At 32.5% G+C, this 24,119-nt stretch overlaps 1 protein-coding gene across 1 annotated transcript; it reads left to right on the top strand.

The window, feature by feature from the left end:
* Window positions 1–172: 172 nt before the first annotated feature.
* On the top strand, window positions 173–20,446 carry l(2)09851 (WD repeat-containing protein 1 l(2)09851). Its single transcript, XM_072534925.1, has 5 exons — window positions 173–757; window positions 5,588–5,806; window positions 11,962–12,253; window positions 18,940–19,154; window positions 20,281–20,446. Exons 1-5 carry the CDS (start codon window positions 305–307, stop codon window positions 20,416–20,418), a joined length of 1,317 nt encoding a protein of 438 aa, XP_072391026.1. The 5' UTR covers window positions 173–304; the 3' UTR covers window positions 20,419–20,446.
* Window positions 20,447–24,119: the final 3,673 nt, after the last annotated feature.

The following is a 24,119-nucleotide window of genomic DNA, read 5'->3' as shown; positions in this document are numbered from 1 at the left end:
TAGCTAGCACAGACTACAATGTGCAACTCAATTTAAGACCTACTGCATCGATTAATTTTTATATTTAGTTTTTTCTTATATAGTATGTATTAATTTGATTTTATTTTTGAACTTTTTGAAAATCTTATCAAAAAGTGATACAAATATGAAATATTAAAGACAGAAAAAGAAGAGGCCAAAAGGCTATATAAGAAGTTAGGTTAGGTTATATTAAAAATATTGAAAACACGTGTAGGTTATGTTTTACACAAAAACCAAAAAAACTAAGATAAATTACCATAAAAAATAAACACAAAATACCAAAATGTCTGAAGAAATGGACGTTGCCGAAAGCAACGAAATTAACGACAGTGAAATGGCAGAAAGTAGTGAAACTCACAACAATTCCAATTCTGAAGTATATTTACCTGGGAAACCTTTAGAAGAAGGAGAAGAACTAGTGATGGATCCATCTGTATATGTAATGTATCATCAAGCACAAACCAGTTCACCATGTCTAAGTTTTGATATAATTAAAGATAAATTAGGAAATGATAGGAACAATTTTCCCTTGACAGCTTATTTAGTAGCCGGAACCCAGGCTCCTCAATCTCATGCCAATCATGTGATTGTTATGAAGCTTTCCAACATGCATCAAACTGGTAAGGATGAGGAAGAAGATGAATCGGATGAAGATGATGATGAAGAAGACAACAACCAGAATCCTAAAATGGCTGGTGCATTAATTAAACATCAAGGAACAGTTAATAGGATAAGGGTGAGTACATTCAATACATAGGTATTACACAGTTATGTTATATATTTGCCAACTAGTAAAGGTAAACTTAAGGAAACTGATATGACAGTCTGTGTTTTGTAATAATTGTAATGCATAAATATTTGGTACTAGTGTAGTAAAATACCTTTTTGCAGAATTAGGCTTTTATTCACATAAAACTTGACATTAGAATGACAAAACAATTATTTTAATACTGCCAATTGTCACAACATTAAGAACACTAAATTATACTACATTCACCTGGCTCTATTTTTGAACAAAATCTTGCAAATATCTAGCTTTATTGAAAATCTGAATTTTATCTAGGTTTAGGATTATTATCAGGTATTTGATTCGATTGGTACTCTAGTGTATTATTTGGACTTTGATCTTCATCGCTATTGTAATTCAATAATTTTGGGTCACCTCTAGGAGCTAAATGCTTCATTGCAACTATACTTTTCTTTCCATTTAGATACTGTATTAAGGCATAATCTGAATTGGCTTCTAAAAGATTAACCTCTTCAACTAATAGATTAAACTTACTTCTTTGTACAAATTTTCTTAGTAATACTTTGTCTAAATCTTAGTTAACTTCAAATAGAGTGCAGAGCATCTAGTAGAACAGTTTACCATTTAGTGATGTCTAAATTTTTGGTTTTCATTGCTATATTTGATGCTTTCCATATAACTTCATTGCATCTTTCGACTTACTTAACCATTTACTTCAGGGCTATATGGTGTTGTTCTACTTGAAAATATTCCCTTAGAGTGTAAATAATTAATAATTTCTTGTAAAGTAAAACTAGTCCCCCCACAGAATGTATATATTCCGGCATTCCATATAAACAAAATACTTGATTCAAACATTTAATTACTGTCTGACTAGATGTATCTAAGCAATAAAAAGCCCATGGTAATCTTGAAAATTCGTCAATGATTGTAAGCATATAGGAATTTCTGGAAGAACTGGATATTGTACCTTTAAAGTGAATATTCAATCTTTCAAATGAAGCTGTTGATTTGATTAAATGTGTATCATCTTCTTTCTTATAAAATCTGGGTTTAATTTCTGTACGGATTTTACAAGAGGTAATTATTTGTTTAATTTCATGTATAGAATAAGGTACATTTCGAATTTTTATATAATGGTATATATTTGAAAAAGCAATATATTCTAGACTACAAAACTTTTTTACTGCAAACAACTTATTAGTAGTTCGCAGCATGGTTTTCTCGCAGAAAAATCTGTTGAGACAGCTACCTATGATTTTATATCAAACATTTTAGAAAAACTAGATGTAAAGATGAAAACACTAGGTGCTCTTTTTGGATGTATCTGAGGCTTTCAATAGCCTAGATCATGTTTTCTTATTACAAAAATTACATCATTATGATAGGTCACAAAAAGTGCTTGGAGAAAAAGGGACATAAGGTTTACTGTGAAGCAATCAATTTAAAATTAGGCATACCATAGGGGAGCGTCTTGAGGCCTTTTCTCTTTTTGGTCTAAATAAACAACCTTCCAAATATGATGGTTAGTTGTGTTACCCACTTTTTTACAAGTGTGTGGAGTGCTGTCTCAGTCGAACTTCCTGCTTTATAGGCATGTTGTTCTTGATGTATTAGAGTGTGTACCAATGTTTCATCCTTAATATACCTGTCAAGTAGATTCTTTAATTTTTTCTGTAGGAACAACATCAGACTTATTGGTCTTAGAGACTTTGTCTTTCCTCATCCTCTTGTCCCTGGTTTGCTTTTTCTTTTTAGGAAGGTACAGAAGTGCATGCTGTGTATAAAGACTTTACAAAGACGTTTGATCCTGTAAACCATAAAGTTTTAATTCAAATTCATTTATTGACGTAATTTTGCCAGTAGCCTAACACATGTCAAAATTAAAGCAGAACAAGTTCTCATAAAACACATAGAAACACATATCAGATTGAGTTAAAATAGTTTAAAATTGTTAAGCTATTCCTCACTACTATAAAATACATTTTTTATTAAAATTTCCTTCGTTTTATTTTTAAACTTAGTTTGGGGAAGATCCTTTATGTTATCAAGCAATTTGTTATAAAATTTAATTGCCCAATACCCTGATCCAGTTTGACACCTCTTTAGCCTCCAGTAGGCTGGAACAAGATCACATCTGTGTCTAGTATGATCGTGCACCTCTTCATGGGTCCCAAAGTGCCCCCCGCTTCTCTTAACAAACATAAGGTTCTCATAAATATACAAGAAGGGCATAGTAAGAATTCCTAGAGTCTCATAGGCCAATCTGCAATTGTCCCTAAATCCAAGGTCTGCAAGAACTGTTATAGCCTTACTTACAAACCAAAGACTCTCAGCATTCCTGTCGAATGCCCCCAGACCAAGATTGCATATGTTAGATGAGAGTGAAAAATGGCATAATAAACTGTTTGTAAGACTTTGTGTGAAACGCCTGTTGCTAGATTTCTGAGCACATATAAGTTCTTTGATAGATTTTTGCTCAGATAGTCGATATATTGACCCCATTGAAGCTTGGGGTCTAGGTGTACTCCAAGGAACTTCACACTTGTCACATTTGTGTTTTCAGCCTAGGTGTCCCTAAGAGCACAAACAGCCCTGTTGGTCTTTGCTGCATTAATCAGGAGCCTGTTAACACAAAACCACTATTTAGTATCCAACAGTGCAGACCTGGAACCCCTAAGGGAATCCTCAAGTGTGTCAGCTGAGAAGGAGACTGTGGTGTCATGAGCAAAGAGTGTGTATGTAGCATTTGATTCAATGCTTGTACAGTCATTAATATATATATATATATATATATATATATATATATATATATATATATATATTAGAAATAGTATGGGTCCAAGGACAGAGCCCTGAGGAAAACCAATATTAACAACACTCTCCCCTGACAGCACCTCAGACACCCACATAGGTTGTACCCTGTTCTCGAGGTATGAGTGGATCAACTTGACAGTCTGTGGACAAAAGTTGTACCTCTGTAGTTTTTTCAGGAGTATCCCATGGTCCATACAATCAAATGCCTTACTCAAGTCACAAAACACAACAGTGTTGAATTGCATTCTATGAAAGGATTCCAAGATTTAGAACACTAGGTCAAGAGCACCAATTGTGCTCCTTTCCTTCTGAAACTGAACTTTGATCCTGAAAAATAATTGATACTTTCGAAAAAGCTTGTGATTTGCAAAGCCATGGGCTCTTCTACTATTTTAGAGACCACTGGGAGCAATGCTACACGCCTATAATTCTCAGGGACATCAATTTCCCCTTTTTTAAATATGGGTGTTATAATAGCCCCATTTTAGAACTGAGAGAAATGTATTCTCTTTAAAGCATTGATTTATTATTTTTTATCATCTTAATAATGCTAACATTTAAGCCATATATATCACAACTTTTTTGTTTTTTAAGCTGTCTATGATTTCCCAGGTCTGTTTAAATGATACTTCAGAAAAGGAAAAGCTCTTTGAGAAATTTAAATTGATGTTCTTTAAAAAATCCATATGTAATTCAAGTATATCTTTTATTAAGTTGTGGGCAATTTGAGAAAAATGATTATTAAACTCATCTGGAGTGATGTTATTAGCATGCCATAGAGCCTGAGATATTCCTTGTCTATTTATGATATTCCACATGGTTTTAGGATGATTTCTTGAAGTCAAGATTACTCTGTCATTAGAATTAATCTTTGCCTTTTTTATTTCATTTTTATACAGTTTTTTTTAATCATTTAGTATTTGTAAGTTATTGTCTGTTTTTATGTTGTTTGTAGTACTCACTTAAAAAATTGACATATTCTCTTATTGCTCTTAGTTTGTTTGAGAACCATGTAATTTGCCCAGCTGGTCTGACGTTACTTTATAAACTTTTTGAGGAAAGGATTCTGAGAAACATGATTCAAGAATGCCCATAAACATTCTTTCCCATTGGTCATTTAAGTCACATGCTCGATAAATCTGTAAAAATCTGTGGTTTTTGTTTTGTTTTGTTTCTTTCTTTTTTGTCTATCTAAGTTTTAAATTTTACTATTTTTATTTTATATTATAGTATTATAATATTGCAATATTGTATTTAAATTGGATATTGTGTGTTGATAAATAAAATAAATAATAATATTCAGTGTGTTGGTATTTAATTTTAATCTCTACTCCTTCAGGAAAAATATCTTTATGATTATCAAAGGTCTTGTAAATATTTTGTGGATATTTTTTTGCTTTGGTTTGGAACCTTTAGCCACAACTTTCTATGTTTCATAAATCCATATTACTCAATGTATTTTACACTCTCTTACAAAATTCAATATTCCTTTATGTAAAATGTTTTAAGCATAATGGGTACAATATATAAGAGTGATTTCAAAATAACTTTTGGAAATAAAGTTTTATTTAATAAATTCTTGCTAGTGCATTCTTTATATCCTATTTTAATTCAGTATTACTTTTATCTGCCATGAGTTTCTAACACATTTGTTCTTTTCTTGTGCATAAATGGTTGATTTCGTTAATTATACATTTTTTTCTACACTTGAATTGTTTTTTTTTATTATTATTAGCATCAACTATACAGTTTTCAACATTTGAAATAAAAAAGTTGAATAACTTCTTAATATTGGTGACTGAATATACTTTATGCCAGTTACAAAAGCTTACATAGATCAATAATTTATTAAAATCAATATTAATAGAATTATCTTTTTTGTATTTCCTTATATTACTTTTTATTTTCACAAAGTGTAGTGATCAGAAATAGTATTTTACATGTAAATGATTTTAAATTTAGCGCATCAGTTCTGTACTTATGTTTAATATCATGTTTTAGGCTACTTGTATGGGTGAAGTTACTATGGCTGCATCATGGAGTGAACTAGGCAGAGTTAATATATGGAACCTTTCTGCTCAGTTACAAGCTGTAGACGATGAAGCTGCCTTGACAAAGTATAATAAAGAAAATACTGCAAGTTCCGTTTCACCTCTTTTTACATTTACAGGGCACCAGAAAGAAGGATTTGCAATAGATTGGTGTCCTGTTGAACAAGGAGTAAGTGTCCATTACTGAAAGGATTTTGCCTTTTCAGTTATTGTTATGCAGAGATAATTTAGGTTAAAATTTTCATACTCTAACAATTTTGCCTATACCAAAAAAGTAGGAACACAAAAGTGAAAAAGAAATTATATAAAGGAGGGTCAGCAATTCAATTTCATACTCGCTATTTGTTATTAAATATTAATTGCTTGGTGATAAATTCTATAAATAAATAGGGATAAATATTGTATTAATGTGCGTGAACTATAAAAATTGTCCATGTCGAAAGATAAGATAAGTTCATTTAAAAAATCTAATCAATCATTGATCTGTATCATAGTGGATATACTTTTGGCTTTCTATATCATTTTCCTGTTGTTATAGTAATAAAACTCCAATGGAATGTTTATTGATCATTTTATCTCTAGTACTGTTTAAAATTGGATTTTAACTTATATTATTTTTTGTTTCGTCAAGATTTATATCTAATAGTCACTAATAAGAAAATTTTGCTGTTATGATTAGAATATGTAAACAAAGTATTTATTCAGAAAAGGTTAATATCAAACAATAATTTATAGCCTGTGTTAGCTACTATCTTTAACCTTCCGCCGGTAACGTGAATTCTTGTAACATAGTTGGTAACGTCGGTCTACGACATGGACTTTTGTAATAATGACTATCTAAGGTTGTGGTTTTCTGTTAATATTTTCATGTGACTAAATATTTAATATAACTATATTTAAATAACAATATAGTAAGAAATGATCAATATTTATTTATTTTCGAGAAAAAATGCACATTAAAAAAATTGGCTTCTTTTAGTTACTAACATAATTGACAAATAATTTACAAAAACATGTCAAGTTTTTGAATACAAAATATCAACAAACATAAAGACAAGGGTTGAAATGTCACAAAAAAAAATAAAATTATTCAACAGATGTCCAACATAAACTGAAACCATTGTCCTTTTGCTTCCTCATTTTCTTCTACACTGCACACAACGCATAGTCCGGTTAAATGTTCCAAACACATATATTTGCCACACTGCCTACAAAGAAACCGAGTTTTGCGATTTTTCTCACTACTGCAGAACATACATCTTCCATACACATTATTCTGGATAGGTCGATTTCTTGTCTGCATGCCACAAATTTTCACTAACCTCATACGAATTGTCCTTGAAATATTTTGTTCTAGGGCTCGTCTGCGAATATGTTCGTCAAGTTGAAAACCTAAGTCTTATAAAAACTTTCGTCTAGGAATGCATGTGTCTGTATTCGATTTGTATATAATGTAGGAATTTATCCCAGCGACATTCAAACAACTGTAAAAAATGACCATTGGCTAGCGACGGGTTGCTCTAACGCAATTGTATGCCGCGCAGAGTTTGTCTACGACATCCACGCCTCCTTTATTCTTATTATAATCCATGATTATTTCTGGTTTACCTATTGCATAAACCTCGCTTGGGCTGCATTTGGAAATATGAAGGATATTTTTAGGTCTAAGATTCCAATGTGTCTGAAAAGAAAAGTATTTAATCAGTGTATTGTACAGTGATTTTATTAATTACTGTAACATCTTGGACAATATTTTTTGTGTTTGTGATGATGAAATCCATTTCGTTTTTTGTTATGCCCACGTCCACTTACGTTGTTGGTTCTTTTTGAAAAATGTGTTCATCACATAGAGCCGATGATACAACAAAAAATGTAGTAGCACACCTCCTCTATCATTTCGCTCACCGTATCCAAATGAGCCCATAGCCACTTCTGCGTTATCTTCTTTAAATCCAAGTTTAACGTTAAAATCGCCCATTAAGATTAGGTGGTGGATTTTATCTTTTTCTATAGCTCTATTTATGTCTTCATAAAAGTTTTCGATTTCTTCATCGCTATGGCTCGTCGTGGGTGCATATACTTGGATAATTTTAATAGAGCGTCTCTCGTTCAGTTTTAATATGAGGTAAGCAACTCTCTCTCTATTTTTATAATTTTATCTAGGTGTTTCTTGTGCACAAGAAAGCCTACGCCGCCAATTGCATTATCGTTTTCACCAATGGAATGTAGCAGATGCTCTGGTTTTAAAACTAATTGGTTTTCTCCTTTTCTTCGTATTTCGGAAAGTCCCAATACATCCCATTTTATGCAGTTAAGTTCTTCAATGAGCTTATCTTCAGTTGCAAGCGTTCTTACGTTATGCAACTGAAGTGGCGATATGCAATGTTCGTTGTCCATGGTAGCCGTGTCTATCCCGGTGATTCTTTGCACCCTCTGCCCTTGCTCCAATCTGGTGGCTACCGTCACCAGGGAGTTTTGAGCCGCCGGGGACTAAGGGCCCTTTTCTAGTTTTTGTCGTGTCATTTACGGGGAAAATTAGCCATTTCACTACCACGCTGACCAGTGCGGGTTGGTAGCGGGATATATCGGGATGTGGTAAGGATTGGAAAATGGGTAGGAAGATAGGTTGGGGACCTGGTCTCTCCTAAAGGCTTGCACATAGGAGAAAGTCAGTAGCCAGCTCCCTGTAGCAGCCCATCCTCTACCGGGATCCTAGAGGAGTGCTACCCGCTACCGTACAAGGGTACACTTCTCTTGAAATGCGAACATACTGTTTTTTTTCTGGCCTTTGTTGTGTTAGCACTAGAGAAATTTGGGGTTTATTCTTTCGTAACGTTTCTATAACAGTTAGACGATGTTCATGTTGAAGTAATCGCGCGAGTTGAACGCTTGTGAAAAAATTATCCATCGTAATGTTCCTTCCCGTTCACCAAATCGGTTCACACAGACGAGGTACAAGTGATATATTAGACGTATCAACAAAATATTTTCCTGCTGGCTGTCTACGAACATATACTTCCATCTTGGACGTATAATACATCTCAGCGTCTGCTAATGCATATATTTTTATACTGTAACGATTTGGTTTATTCGGTATGTAAACCCTGAATGAACATTTGCCGCGAAAGGTTTCTAACTTTTCATCTACTATAGTATATGCTGAAAGATTGTAATGCTTCGGTAGACTAGAATTAAAAGCTTCAAAAATCTCACGTATCGCGGCCAACTTGTCGAATTCTTGCCTTTGTACTCTAGTGCTTTTGTCATCGAATCGAATGTGTCTTAAAATTAACTGGAACCTCTTTACCGCCATCGTAAGGAGATAAATCTCCATTGACCTTCCATCTGTTCTAAATAAATCATCAGTATTCTGATGATTGCTTTTGTTAGCGCCAGATATGTACACCAGCCCAAACAGAGCTTTTAACTCTATAAGATCAATTATCCTAGCCATTCTGTTATTGACTGTGTCATAGCGTTTCAATGCTATGAACTTATTGGTGCATTCTACTATTTTTTCTAGAATATCTGTAGTGAAAAAACATTCCCAAATCTCTTTTATCGCCAACTTTCGCCTAATATCACCTTTTGGTCTTGCCAGATTGGGTAGAAGATTTTCAGTACGAGTTCGAACTTTACGATTAAATTCATGATGTTTCCTCCACCTTGTTCCATCTTTCCCAAACAAACGTGGTATGCGCGGTATTACTTCTACTGATACATGATTTTCGACATATTCTTCATCACAGAAATCCTCCTCTGAATTGATATCATATTCTAGAACTTCTGAACAATCATCTTGCAAACTTGCGTCGTCATCTTCTGGTTCCGGTTCGGAATTAGCAACAATTTCGTCAAAAAGTTGTTACAACCTGATTTGTTCTCTTTCGTAAGCCATATTCACATACAACTCCTAAAATGAATATCTATTATTTAAACTGACTATGGACCAAAAACGATAAAAACTTACCGTTGAGTATAACATAAATGGTAACCTCGGTCGCTCACACCGTCGCGTCAGGTCGAATAACATGAACTATCCGCACTTGGCCACAGATTTTTCAAGACTGAATAGCGTGATGAGGATTCGAAAGCTACCTGGACGCGCGGACAAAATATGCGCATTTGAGTTTTAGCGCAAAAAATCTACTACGTCGGTGTCAGGGACCGTACGTTACCACTCGAAGGTTAATGAGAATTAATTAATTTCATTTAAAAATACGTTTATTTTGACGTTTAGATTTCTTTGATTTCCACGTTGGAAATCTTTTTTTTTTAATCAAATAATATCATAGCCTAAGATTCCACTGCAGGATCATTACGTTCATAACGTAGGTAATCAAACTCACATTTGTACATACATTTAAAATTAGGAGAATACATTGATAATGGGTTGCCAGTCAAAAAGTGGCCACAAATATTTTTAATTCTCAAAAAATGCATCCATATTACAACTACTAAATGATGTAGCACTGATAAGCTGCAACCTTCCGGTTGGCGGATACTGAGTTTGGGATTGACTTCACTTCTTCCCATTTCTGAGGCATATGAATTTTTTCATACAGACCGAGTTCGTAAGCCAGTTGCCTTACGTCTTTTGTTGACTTTCCACATTAGACTGCATTGTATTACGTAATTTTTAAGCAATATTTCTTGTTAATCGTTTAATACCATTCGAGAATCGTAGTGGGGTTTATACAATAATACGTTGTTGTTAGCTTCTATGGTTTTTTTCGTATCGCGCTAATGTTTGATGTTTAATGCCATTTCTCTCGGCTGCTATTCTGAGATTAAAGTTATGTTTAATACATACATCATCATTTACAGCACTTTTCATAATATCTGTACTAAACAATCCCTTGTTAGATTTTCTTTTAGGTTATATTGTGTTAGGACACTGGCCATGGTGGCCTAAAATTTTTGTTTCAAGGACGCCCATAATACGTTATAAACAACAATCGTTAATATTATAAAACATCGTGGAAAAACAAAACAGACAATCACAGCAGAAACTAGAAGGTCTCCTTGGTCAATTAAAACAATAAAATTTTAAAAATATCACATCTGGAATATTTTATAACTCCTTTAGTATAAAAGTATTCAGTATAAAAAACTTACCTCTTTCGAAAACAAACATTAGGTGCAAAAAAAACTCTAAAAAGATGCGTGCACGTACCTAAACAACACGAGAACGACTGACCGTTAACGGCGAATACTCTGTAGAACTGAATGGTATTTCTAGCGCGTAATTTGAAAATTGTCTCATGGTGGCCTTAAGGTGACCCACTTTCCACTACAAATTTTAATAATTTTGGACGGGCAAATATTTTCAAGATCATATCAATTTAGAAAATCTAGCTGTACAATATATGTATGTTGCAAGTTGATAAAACTGCAAACACTGATTTCTGAAAAATGTCTTTTCAACTGAAATTGTGGATAATTTCTATTAAAAGTAGTAAATAATATTAAAATACCACAAGAAAATAGCTTCCGAACAATTTTATATCCTGTGGATTTATTGTTGGATATTATATATGATGAGGACACTAGTCTTGTTTTGTTTTATAAGGGTGAAAATGGAGAAAACTACATTTTTTAACATGTATTATATCTCGATTACTCGAACTATTGATTTTAAGAAAACATATTGTCTATAAAATGTGAAATTAGATTTGCACCAGTCACTCGCTCTAAATGGTTCTGCAAGTCTGAGAAAGAGGAACAAAGGACTCTTATAAAAAACACGTGTTTACATTTAAGAATAGGTTATTAAGTTTTGGTCATTTTAACAGGGATTTAAATATGTTTTTGAAGACATAAATTACCATCTTAATACATACACATACTTATCTGGTATATCCTGGTATTAAATCCTGTCAATAAATTTGACTATATTTGTTGTCAGTTCAATAGTGCAAGACTTGCAGATCATAGTGTCACATCCTATCATTATTTTAAGCTATTGTTTTTAGTAAAATGATGAAATGTTGATTTAAGGACAGCAAAAATTTGGGGTGAACAAGTATATAAATCTACAATGTTAATGATATGATAAAATAGTGATGAATAATTAATAAGGTACTATTCTCTGTTTGGAAATTATTGAGAGCACAGTTTTTATGATTCAATTCATTGGGTCAGTCAGTGGGGAGGGTGCAATTATTTTTATAAATTCTTGTACAAAACTGAGACAAGAAGATACTGATATTTATAATTTTTCTTCTTTAAGCAGTCCTGTATAAATACTGTTGTAATCTTCGCTATAAAAACTTTGCCACCGCGCATGTCCAAATTAAGTATAATAATACTGATTAATTTTAGATGTTAGCTACTGGTGACTGTAAAAGGGACATACACATTTGGAAACCAACTAGTGCAGGTTCCTGGTCTGTAGATCAGAGACCATTATTTGGTCACACAGATTCAGTAGAAGACATTCAATGGTCTCCCAATGAAAAAAATGTTCTAGCTTCATGTTCTGTTGATAAAAGTATAAGAATATGGGATGTTCGAGCAGCTCCTAGTAAAGCATGTATGTTAACTGCTGAAAAGGCTCATGAAAGTGATGTGAATGTTATTAATTGGAATAAAAATGAACCTTTTATAGTTAGTGGTATGTATACTATCATTATTTATTTTTAATGTTAAGTAGATCATGTGTTTTTTATATTGGTAAGCTTTTTCCAATATTTTACATATATAATATTATTTTCTTAGCATTCTATCGTTCATCTTTGGGCATAGACCTCTTCCAAAATAATATACTTACATGTGAAATTTTATTTAAAAACATATAAAAAAAGTAAAACCAATTAAACATGCATTATAACATTGCATGAAAATAATATAATATATGGTGTGTTTTCCCTTCAAAAGTCGAAAGCATCATGGGTTTGTGACACATATTCAAAATTTCGCAAATATCTGTGTGAATGAAACGCCTCAAAGGGGTTGGCAGTTTGTGGTACAGTCAAGTCTTAGTAAGAGTCTTGCCGAGTTCTATGTCTATGTTTAGAAGTTGGTTTTGCATTAATTCTGTATTTTTTGTGCCAGTGTATGACACATAAATAGTAATACTGGCCATACTGATTGTTCCCAAAAATATTCTGAATCGCTTCATGTTTTCCAGTTACAAATCTGATCAAATGCATCTATTCCAGATGTAGATTGGTTGTAATCGATCAATATGTTAGATATGCCGTTTGAAGAAATGTTTGCACTTTTGTGTAAAGTGAAAAGTAATTATAAAATGTTTGACTTCCGCGCATAAAACACCAAATTTTGTGTATCTAAATCCTGTTGATTCAATAATATTTATGTATTTCGTTTCATTCATTTTAGGGCATTGTTTGGTGCCTCTCATTCAACTTATCATACTTTTATCGTGTCTTTTCTATTTCTAGCTGTGATATCGGCGTCATCTTCAAATTTGTTTTTTGTACACTATTTGTTATTATAGTATACTCTCTGGTGTTGACTTCTGACTCTCTGATTATTTTCTCTAATGTGATATTAAATAGAATACACAGGATAAGGTATTTCCCTGTCTTAGGCCTTTTCTAATATGGATTATATCTATTAGTTCGTTTTGAATTCGAATTTTCTGCAGTACTTAGTATTTCTTTTACTATCGTAATTAGTTGTATTGGAAGGTTAAGCTCTTCCAGTGTCTGTATCAGAAATTTTCTATTGATGTTGTCATAGAGATTCTCAAAATCATTGAAAAGTTGGTATATGTTTCTATAAAATTCATTAGTTTTTTAGGATCTGTCTCAAGGCGAAGATCTGATCTATCATGGATTTTTGCCTGTGGAAACAGAATTTTTATCCTACAACTATTTGTTGTATTTTATTTGTTCAGCATATGGTCTTATTCCTGTTTCATTGACTTCGAGAAGGCATTCGACAGGGTCCGACATGAAAAACTAATAGAAATACTGAGAAACAAAGATATAGACAGACGAGACTTACGAATTATTATCAATCTTTATTGGAATCAAAAGGCCAATATAAAGATAGAAGAACAAAAGTCCGAAAATATAGATATAAAGAGAGGAGTAAGACAGGGCTGTGTTCTGTCACCATTACTGTTTAACGTGTACAGTGAAGCCATATTCCAGGAAGCGATAGCGGATCTGGGTGATGGAATCTCTGTAAACGGAAGAATAGTAAATAACATAAGATTCGCTGATGACACCGTTATAATGGCAGACACCCTGGAATCGCTACAAGAATTGGTAAATAGAATTAACGATTATTGCATTAAATACGGACTAAAAATAAATAAGAGAAAAACTAAATTTATGATTGTCTCAAAAACGCAACATGGAAATGAAAGATTAATGATAGAGCAAACCCAAATAGAAAAAGTAGAGACATATAAATATCTGGGAACCTGGGTTGATGACAAAAATGACCAAAGCAGAGAAATCAAAGTCCGAATTGAAACTGCAAGGCAAGCATTTGTGAAAATGAAGACAATGCTTACCAACAGAGACCTTCAGTTGCATCTCAGATTGAGGGCTCTGAGATGTTACATATTTTCTATCTTACTATACGGAATGGAAGCTTGGACATTGAAGAAACAACACATAAGGAAAATAGAAGCGTTCGAAATGTGGTGTTTCAGAAGAATATTAAAAATTCAGTGGGTTCAAAGGATTACCAATGCTGAGGTACTAAGACGTCTAAATAAGGAGTTAGAAATTATGAACAGCATAAAAAGAAGAAAACTAGAATATTTGGGTCACATAACCAGAGGAGAAAAATATGAGCTGCTGAGAATTATTATGCAAGGAAGGATCCAAGGAAGAAGAAGCATAGGAAGAAGACTCATCTCCTGGCTGAAGAACCTTAGAGAATGGTTTAACTGTAGTCCACTACAACTTTTCAGAGCAGCAGCCAACAAAGTGACCATAGCCGTTATGATATCCAACCTCCGATAGGAGATGGAACTTTAAGAAGAATATGGTCTTAGTCGCACGCATACAATATTTGATAGTATTTGATAGTCTATATTCAGCATTGTAATTGTCCGATAGTTCTTGCGTTATATTTAATCTCCTTATTGTGTAGTGAAATGATCACTCCAGTATTTCATTCCTGTGGCAGTTGTTATTCCATATATTCACTATTAGTTCATGTATAATTTACTATTTTTATTGGACATAGCCACAATTGTTTTACTTTAAAACAAGTTTATTTTGACGTTTCGATTTTCACTTCGGAAATCGTTCCCAATATACAAAATATAAATTAAACACATTTTGTTTTTATTCATGTTCAATTCAGACATGTATTTTACAGTAAATGACTTTAAATTGATATTATCAATATTTTTTAGTTGCGTTCCTGGGACGACTTTATTGACAGATAAGGAATCATTCGGATACATCAAATCAACTTTAACTTAAGAATACCCGTCAGAAAAATCATCGCATGTGATCATAGTAGTAAATCATGACGAAAAAAACCTCATGATACTCTCCCGACATTGTAAGTATTTGCTCTTACATTTATTTTACTCTCAATATTAACACCGAACTCTATGTGTATATTATTTTAAAACATAAATGATGTATACTCGATGTGTTCTTGACTTACTGGTGGTATTATCTTTCTATTGATTTCCTCTTTTAATATAGGTAACCACATCCTACTGCATTCTGTCAAGGAATTTGCTACGCAATTGGTTTTATTTATCACAATAAGATCTGCTCCGTTGATGTTTTTCTCTGATGAACTCTATGTTCATTTTCTCATGTGTGTTTACATATTGGTTAATAAATATATCTTAATATCAAGACCACTAAATATTAATAAATAAACATCAATCTTATATCAAAATTAGAGAATTTGAAGTACGCATGGGAAAATGAATATAGAGTTCAGTGGAAAGATTTAAATATAGGTAGTTCTGAAAGAAACATATGGTAAAAAGAGAAAAAAAAGTTAAATGAAACCGATTGCGTCACAAATTCCTCGGAAGAATGCAGTAGGATCTAGTTACCTTTAATAAAATAGGAAATCAATAGAAACCAAATACCACTAATAACTTAATCGAGAATACATCATTTATGTTTTAAAATAATATACATATAAACTCAGACTTTGATGTTAATATTGAGAGTAAACTACATGTAACACCAAATACTTACCATGTCGGGATAGTATCATGAGGTTTTTTTCTTGTTTTTTTTTTTCTCATGATTTACTATTAGATCACTAACAGTATTTTACTGTCATCATTGCACGTGGTTGTCTTTTTAAAGATAAATCACATGCTGTGATTTTTCTGGCGGTTATTCTTAAGGTAAAAGTTGATTTCATGTAATCGAATGAACTATCTTCCAATGAAGTCGTCCCAGAAACGCAACTAACAAATATTGATAATATCCTTTTACAGTCATCTACTTTAAAATGTAAAATGTGTAATATATGTACCTATATGTATGTAGAAAAACACATTATTTAAATCATATTTTCTTAAATATAATATTAATTGAAAATATTTGATCTATTATTCTACTAAATAATAGATAGATACCTAATAATATCTAAAGTCTGATCCTGTACTAAACTGTCGGGATCGGCGGTTCCGAACTACATCGCTCCGCCGCCGTGAGGCTCGGCTGGTGAATCCCCGAAATGCAATGAGCTATTGGCCTGAAGGAGCCCCAGACCACCCTTGTGGGTGGTGCATTTTTGAAAAATAATTTCTACAATTTTTCGAGATTCTAGAATGTATTGTCTCGTCTTAAAACAATACAAAAATCTTGTCTCGCTCTCGTCTAGAATTCGAGACGAGACGAGATTCTCGGAAGTCTTTAATCTTGCCGGCATCCCTAAAAGATAGACACCGCTGAAATATTCCGCCGGAGAAGAATGTTGCAAATCCCATTGACCAACCATATAACAAATAATTCTATTCTAAGATAAATAAAGATCAGTAAGATACTCTCCGGCAAAGTCCAACTAAAACAATTAAAATATTTTAGACATGTCATGAGGTCATACATAGATAATATGAAGAGAGTCATTATTCAAGGGAAGGTAGAAGGCCGAAGACCACGAGGAAGATCTCAAAGATGCATTGACTAGATCACAGGAAGTTGCAAAACTTCCATACATACTGAGAGAAGTGAGAGAGACAGTTTTTGCTAAAGATTTTCCGACATCGACCCTTTATTAAATTTCTTCCCATATCCACGACCCAGTAATAGCAGAGCTGCTTTCCTATGCCATGTTAGTTTGCAACATCACAGATGGTTGAATCAATATGTGATTAGTATCAGCTGTGCCCATATGAACCAAAACTATAGAGGAATAATCTTCAATGAATACTTTGATGCAGTAACAACAAAACTATATATTAGACTAATCCGCGGGATTTTATTCGTTTAAAACCTTATTTATACAGGGCCCTGATTCTAATTGAGATTTCGACTCAAAACATGTCGAAATTAATATGGCGACGTCGAAATGCGACTTTGCGAACCTTGTGGATTTCAGCTGAACTAACCAAACGACGTCACTAATTTTCGACTTATCGAAATTAATTTCAACTTCAAGAAAGTGGTTGAAATTTAATTTCGAGTCGAAATTAATCTGACATGACTGACTGGACTGGGCCGACTGGGAGAAGTGAACTTAGGTTCAGTTTAGGTAGGCGGTGTTTTGATCCTTGCAAGGAAAACTGAGGCAAAAAGTATTAATATGGCTGTGTTTTACGGACATTTGCTAGTTTTGGAGGAATTAGAGAGGATAGATATCCGACGCTCATAACGGAGGATAAAAAGAATGTAACGGGATACTCAAAATTCTTTTTCACTAAGTGATGCTCAATTTAGGCAGCAATTCCGGCTTAATAAACAAGCTGCAAATTATTTAATAAGGGTATTAGAACCATATTTGGAAGAAGGTGTTTATGCCTCTAGGATACCCAAAATGTTTAGGGTTAGTATTACTAAGCTGCAGTAAATTTAAAAATATATTAGAATATAACCACTAAGTCAAATCTTAGTGGTTATAACTTAAGGATCTCCCACATCGCCTTTTTTTTTCTTGCCATCTTTTCTTTCAATTCAAAATATAATTGAGAATGGCCAATATTTATGATTTAACAACTCAAACAAGAAAAAAAAGACGTTCACGTAACGTAAACAAAACAAACAACAAACATCCAACAAGCGTAGTGCAGCCAATAAACAACAGGGCCAACCCAAATTTTCAGCAGTGTCAAAATGATAAAGTAAATATCCCCAGTTTTAACTACAATCGAAATGAATGAGATTCGCTAGCGATTGCGACTGTCATGGCGTAGTCGCTTTTAAATTTCGACATCGAAATGAAATAGAATCAGGGCCCTGGTCTTATCTTAAAACCTTATTTATACTTGTCTTATAGATCTATAGTTCTTTACTATTAGTAATTGGGAAGCGATTTGTCGGGATTGGTAACTTTCCCGTCCAGTCTGTTTTCTCTCAAATGCTGAAGTACCCATACTCATATTAAAGCTCCTCTTCCACACAGTAAAACCGGCATGAATTATTAAGAACGTACATCTTAAATGGGCACTTACCTCCCAAAAACTAAGATGTTCTACATCTATTGTAAGATGGATAGAAGGTGTGTAATAATTTCTGCTAGTTTTCATAAGAAGAAGAAATTTATCTAAATGCAGCAAAAAGATCGTCAAAGATCCGTGGTAGATTTATCATCAAACCTGATACAATTCAGTAAAAATGGAAAGCAATTGCAACTCTTAATTAAACTTTCATTAAATACTTTTTTGACTTTCTAGTTGATTAAATTTAGATGGTTGTCTTTCTAAAAGCGGAAAAACGGCAATAAATGCTACCAGTTGTTCTATTTCCAGTTTTCATACAGTTGTTCTGTTTCATAGTTTTTGAACTACCTATTAATTGCTTCGTTTGTATGAGCGAGCGACTGATCAAATTGGTAACATCTTAGCCAAACATATTCAGAGAGGATATCGAAATTTAAAAATTGCTGATCAACTATAATCTTAAAGTAGTCTGCATCTAAATAGGATATCGATATCAATACTATGATGTATAACATTTATTCCCAGACATACCTGATTTAGTAGAGACCTATTTTCAACTAGTAAGCCGATTTACAAAATTGTGATTTTTTTATTATTATTATTATGGAACAGTATGGTACAGTGCCATAGAGAAAAATTATTTTTAAAAAAGATTTATTTTTGTTAAAATTAAAAAATCAAATATTTAATTTAAATTTTGAGTATGTAAACAAATGTAAAACATATTTTAGGTGGAGATGATGGAGTTATACACATATGGGATCTAAGGAAATTTAAGAGCAATACTCCGTTGGCCATCTTTAAACATCATACAGATCCTGTTGTTAGTGTAGAATGGCACAATACAGATTCGGCCGTTTTTGCATCAGCAGGCGCAGATAATCAAATTGCTTTATGGGATTTATCAGTAGAAAAAGATTCAGAGAGCAATAATGAAGAAGTTACGGTAAGATTTGTATTGAACTAATTTTCTAATTATCGAATTGAATTTCTTATTATACTAATTAAACGGAACTCAATATAGAGCTATTTTTTTTGCATGCTTTCTTTCTTTTCCAATGGCACTACAGTCCATATATAGCCTTGTTTTCTGTCTCCATCATTTGGTTATATTAATTTGCTTTTCTGTGTATCCCTTTTGTTACCTATAAGTATTATGTTGTCTTATAATAATGCTTTCATTTTCATTTAACGGTGGCTTGAATTTTTTCTTGCCTTCGTATTTTCGAATCTATATATTTGTACTGGTTGTAAATCCACTGTAACTATCTTCAATTCTACTCCAATTAATTCCATAATTATACACTAATTACTACTTGTATTTAATGCAAATAAATCACAATCTAATTTTAATTGAAAATATAATGATTTTCAACTACGAAAGATGCTTGTTTCGAAACTGCTGAGTAGGAAACACACAACTAAAGATTGTCAAACAATAAAGGTACTTAATGATTATTGATTTAACAAGATGCAATGCAAGAGTTTGAGTACCTATAGTTTACTGTAACAAATAAAGAGAACCAACTCAAGAAATGGAGAAGCGGATGGCGAATGGAACGAAAACTGTTTGAGTCCTTCGTAAATTATGGAAAGAAAAAACATCTATATGGCAAAAAATAAACGGTATCGAACAGTGATCTTATCCATGGTCCTTTATGGCAGCGAAACCTGCTTTATGAACAAAAAGTCAAAATATATGTTACGTGTTTTAAGGCAAATATTCAGAGAACTTAGGACAGTTGAAAAGGAAACATTGAAAGAAGGATTCATGGCTGGGTGGCCAATGGAACATGAGAAGAGGACGACCATGAAAAATGGGAATAAGAAACGGACAGAAGAAAGTAGAGAAAAACAGTAGTGACATTTTAACTCATGGAAGTAAGATCTGTTGAGCTGTTTTCGCTGTTCCTACTTTTCTTCTTTTATATTTATCTAAACAATTTGTATAGTTTATACAAACTCTCCTGAAGTTTCGTTCTGCGTCTTCTGTTTTGATGGTATCAATTTGTTTTTATTGTGTCTTTTGTTAATTTTTTAATTTTTCATTTTTAACATTATTTTTATTCTAGGGAGTACCACCACAATTACTCTTTATTCACCAAGGTCAAAACAATATTAAGGAATTACATTGGCATCCCCAAATACCTGGAGTTATAATTAGTACAGCAGAAAGTGGTTTTAATATATTTAGAACGATAAGTGTATAAAATTTCCTATATTAAAAATTTCGTTTTATTTGTCCTTGTATATATATATATATATATATATATATATATATATATATATATATATATATATATATATATATATATATATATATATATATATATATACATCCTACTATCATCCTATCCTACTTTTCGCATCGATACATTATGCTTTTACCATCACTTTAGCATCGTCTTGCAAAGTAGCATCTGTATATCGACGCTACTTTACAAGACCTTAATAACTTTTTTTCTGTACTTGTTACAAAAATTTTAACCATCTCATTGATTAGAGTGTTGATACCGTGTTGATATTTTAAAATATCCGCTTTCTCTTTTTATCCCTTACTGAGTTATATAAGTTTATTCCAGAAAATGTTTGAGTCTAAAATGATGCTACAGTGAAAATATTATATATATTTAGTTCAGGGTTTTGCCGTCTACTCGCTGCCATTATATACATGAAAATGTATATCCCACTTTCATTATCAATCATTTTAGCATCAGAAATTTGGCATCGCTGTTGAATATAATATTACCCACAAGAAAATAGTAAATTTAAGAATATATATATTTTTTTTTTCATCCACAAATCATTCTGGCATCATGTTTGGTTAAAAGTAACGGGTTATAATATATTGCAACTACCTATTGTATCTTCGCTCCAATTGGTCCAGTCGCGACGTACAGCCCCTCAAATGATAGGATTTAACCAATAAAATACAATAAGACAGAAAAATCAAATATAGCAGCATGTCAAAAAGGCCTTAATTATATATCTTCGTTTCTATAAGTCCAATCGTGACGTACAGTATCTCAAATGACAGGATTTAACGAATTGAAAACAATGAAATAAAAAAATTAAATACAGCCATGTCAAAAGGGCCGTAGTCACGTATCTTCGGTCCTATTAGTCCAATCGTGACGTATAGTACCTCTAATGATAGGATTTAATATAAAGAATACAATGGGATAGAAAAATCAAATGCAGAACAATGCCAAAAGGGCCTTAGTTGTGTATCTTTAGTTCTATTAGTCCAATCATGACGTGCAGTACCTCAAATGAAAGGATTTAACAAATAAAATACAATGAGGTATAAAAATTAAATGGAGTAGCATGTCAAAATGGCCTTAGTTATGCATCTTCGGTCCTATTAGTCCAATCGTGACGTGCGATACCTCAAATGATAGAATTTAACTAATAGAATACAATGAGATAGAAATCAAATACAGCAAAATGTTAAAAGGGCCTTAGTTACGTATCTTCGTTTTTAGTAGCCCAATCGTGACGTACAGTACCTCAAATGATAGGATTTAACCAATCGAATAAAATAAGATAGAAAAATAAAATACATCAGCTTGTCAAAAGAGCCTTAGTTATGTATCTGCGGTCCCATTAGTCCAATCGTGACGTTTCGTACCTCAAATGATAGAATTAAACTAATAGGATACAATGAGATACAAAAATTAAATAGAGTAGCCTGGCAAAAGGACCTTAGTTATGTATCTTCGATCCTATTAGTCCAATTGTGGCGTACAGTACCTCAAATGGTAACATTTAAACAATAGAATACTACGACGTAGAAATCAAATACATCAACACGTCAAAAGAACCTTAGGTGTATATCTTTGCTCCTATATATGTTATTTCAAAAGAGCCTTAGTTGCGTATCCCCGGTGCTATAGGTCTAATCATCACATATGGAGCCTAAAATGATAGGATTTAACGGAGATAATAATATAGAGTGTAAACCATATTTCCAATGCTTTATGAAATAGAACCAGTTTATAATATTCCGGACGACGTAATACCACCTTATTTTAGAATATTGGTCGAGGAATTGAAATCATTGTTCAAGAAACGAATTATTCATGTGCAGATGTTTTACTATAAAAACATGTAAAACCAAAATCTCGATTAAAAAAGTTGCAACCAGTTACTCTCGATGAAACTTAACCCCATTATTGATTTTACGAGTGATAAAATGGGTCGACAAAAGACCAGTTTTAATCCTTGCAACATTTAAACATAATAGTTGTATCTGGGTTTAATCAAATGAAGAGAAAAATTATACACAAGTACTAAAACCACAAACTATTCTCGATTATAACTTGGTGAAAAAGAGTGTTGATTTTAGTGATCAAGTGGCTTCTTACCAAAGCCTGCAAAATGCTGAAGTGGTACCGGAAAGTGGCAATGGAAATAATATTTAATACCGCAGTAGTCAATGCTTAGTTGGCAAATAATAGAAAACGTAAAAAAAGCGACAACCTATCCTTGAGTTCAGACTGGAATTCGCGAAGGCATTTACAAATAAAGAAATGTTGTAACCCTCACGACCAGTTACACCCAAAAATACCATTTAAGGCAAAGCGATGTAGATAATACAAAGAGAAGAAAGTGTACAAGATGTTACAAAGTTTTAAGAAGAAACCTGACTAGTAGAAAGGCCGATAGAAAAGTTAAAAAAGGTAAAACATACTCTGAAGAATGTGATTGCAAAACTGAAATATATCTAGTGTGCTTCAATGAAGCACATTAAAAAACAATTATACTTATACAGGAACTATTATTGAGTAAAAACGTATTGTGCCTCAAGTGGTCTTATAGTATTGGAAGTCGTAAGTTGATAGTTTCCAGTAGAACGTTTTTATTGTTAATTACCTCCGTAAAAGTGAGTTATAGTATTTATAAAGAAATGGATGTAAATAATATGCCTTCGACATCTAAAAAAGCTAGATGTGAAGATAAACGTTGATTGACCACTGCTGAATTACAATCATTGTTAGAAGCATCTGGCGAGGACGATGTAGATTAAATGAATTGTGGAAGTGACTCTGACGAAATACTTGCACAAAGTCGTTCAGAAAAATCGAGGATTGCGTTTTGGAAAGAGACAACACAAACAGAATTTAAGACTTTTCTCGGGCTTATGTTCCATATGGGAACAATTAAGATGAACCGTCTGCATGACTACTGAAAAAGTATGGGTAACTTCTACAATAGTGTTGACTTGACTACACAATTGTTCATAGCCCATATGAAAAAATAACCGAATCCTCACTTGTCAAAGGAACTAAAAAAACGTTAAGTGGTCTAAAAACTAAAAAGTAAAAAAATTTAATAATATGTTAAAAGTTTTTTTAATATACCCTAAAACTTAAAGCGCAAAGAATCGATTGCAAGTTACAAAATACTTGTAGAGTTATACGAGTTTGGACAAGTACAGTTGTTTAAATAATCGCTTTCTGTGATAAACAAATTGAATAAATTGTAAAATATTTTTTGATCTGCTTGATATTTAGCACACTTTAATAACTCATCAATTGCCATGATTTCAAGTAGCTATATTACCTGTCGTTAGTCAAAAAACAAAGTTATTAACATTTATAAATTACTACAAACATAATATCTTAGAGTTTATGGTTTTTTGGAATTATCTCAATTATTTATGTATTTAAATTTGGTATTTCTCTACATAGAAAACTTTTTATGGTCTACAACTTTTATTTAAATTATTTTTCTTTAGAATGTATACAAAACGTTTTATAAGCAAAAATTTTTTTGCCATTTATGATTGTTTAAAAAAAAAGCAAAATCAACTGTACGTCTTTACGAATTTTTCGTCGGCTATCTCTCATACTATTTAGAATTTAAATTTCTGTATAAGATTTTTTTAAACTATTTAGCGAGGTTCGTG

This window comes from Diabrotica undecimpunctata, chromosome 6 (assembly GCF_040954645.1).
Source record: "Diabrotica undecimpunctata isolate CICGRU chromosome 6, icDiaUnde3, whole genome shotgun sequence".
Lineage (NCBI taxonomy): Eukaryota > Metazoa > Arthropoda > Insecta > Coleoptera > Chrysomelidae > Diabrotica > Diabrotica undecimpunctata.
This window is presented reverse-complemented; position numbering and strand designations above follow the sequence as displayed.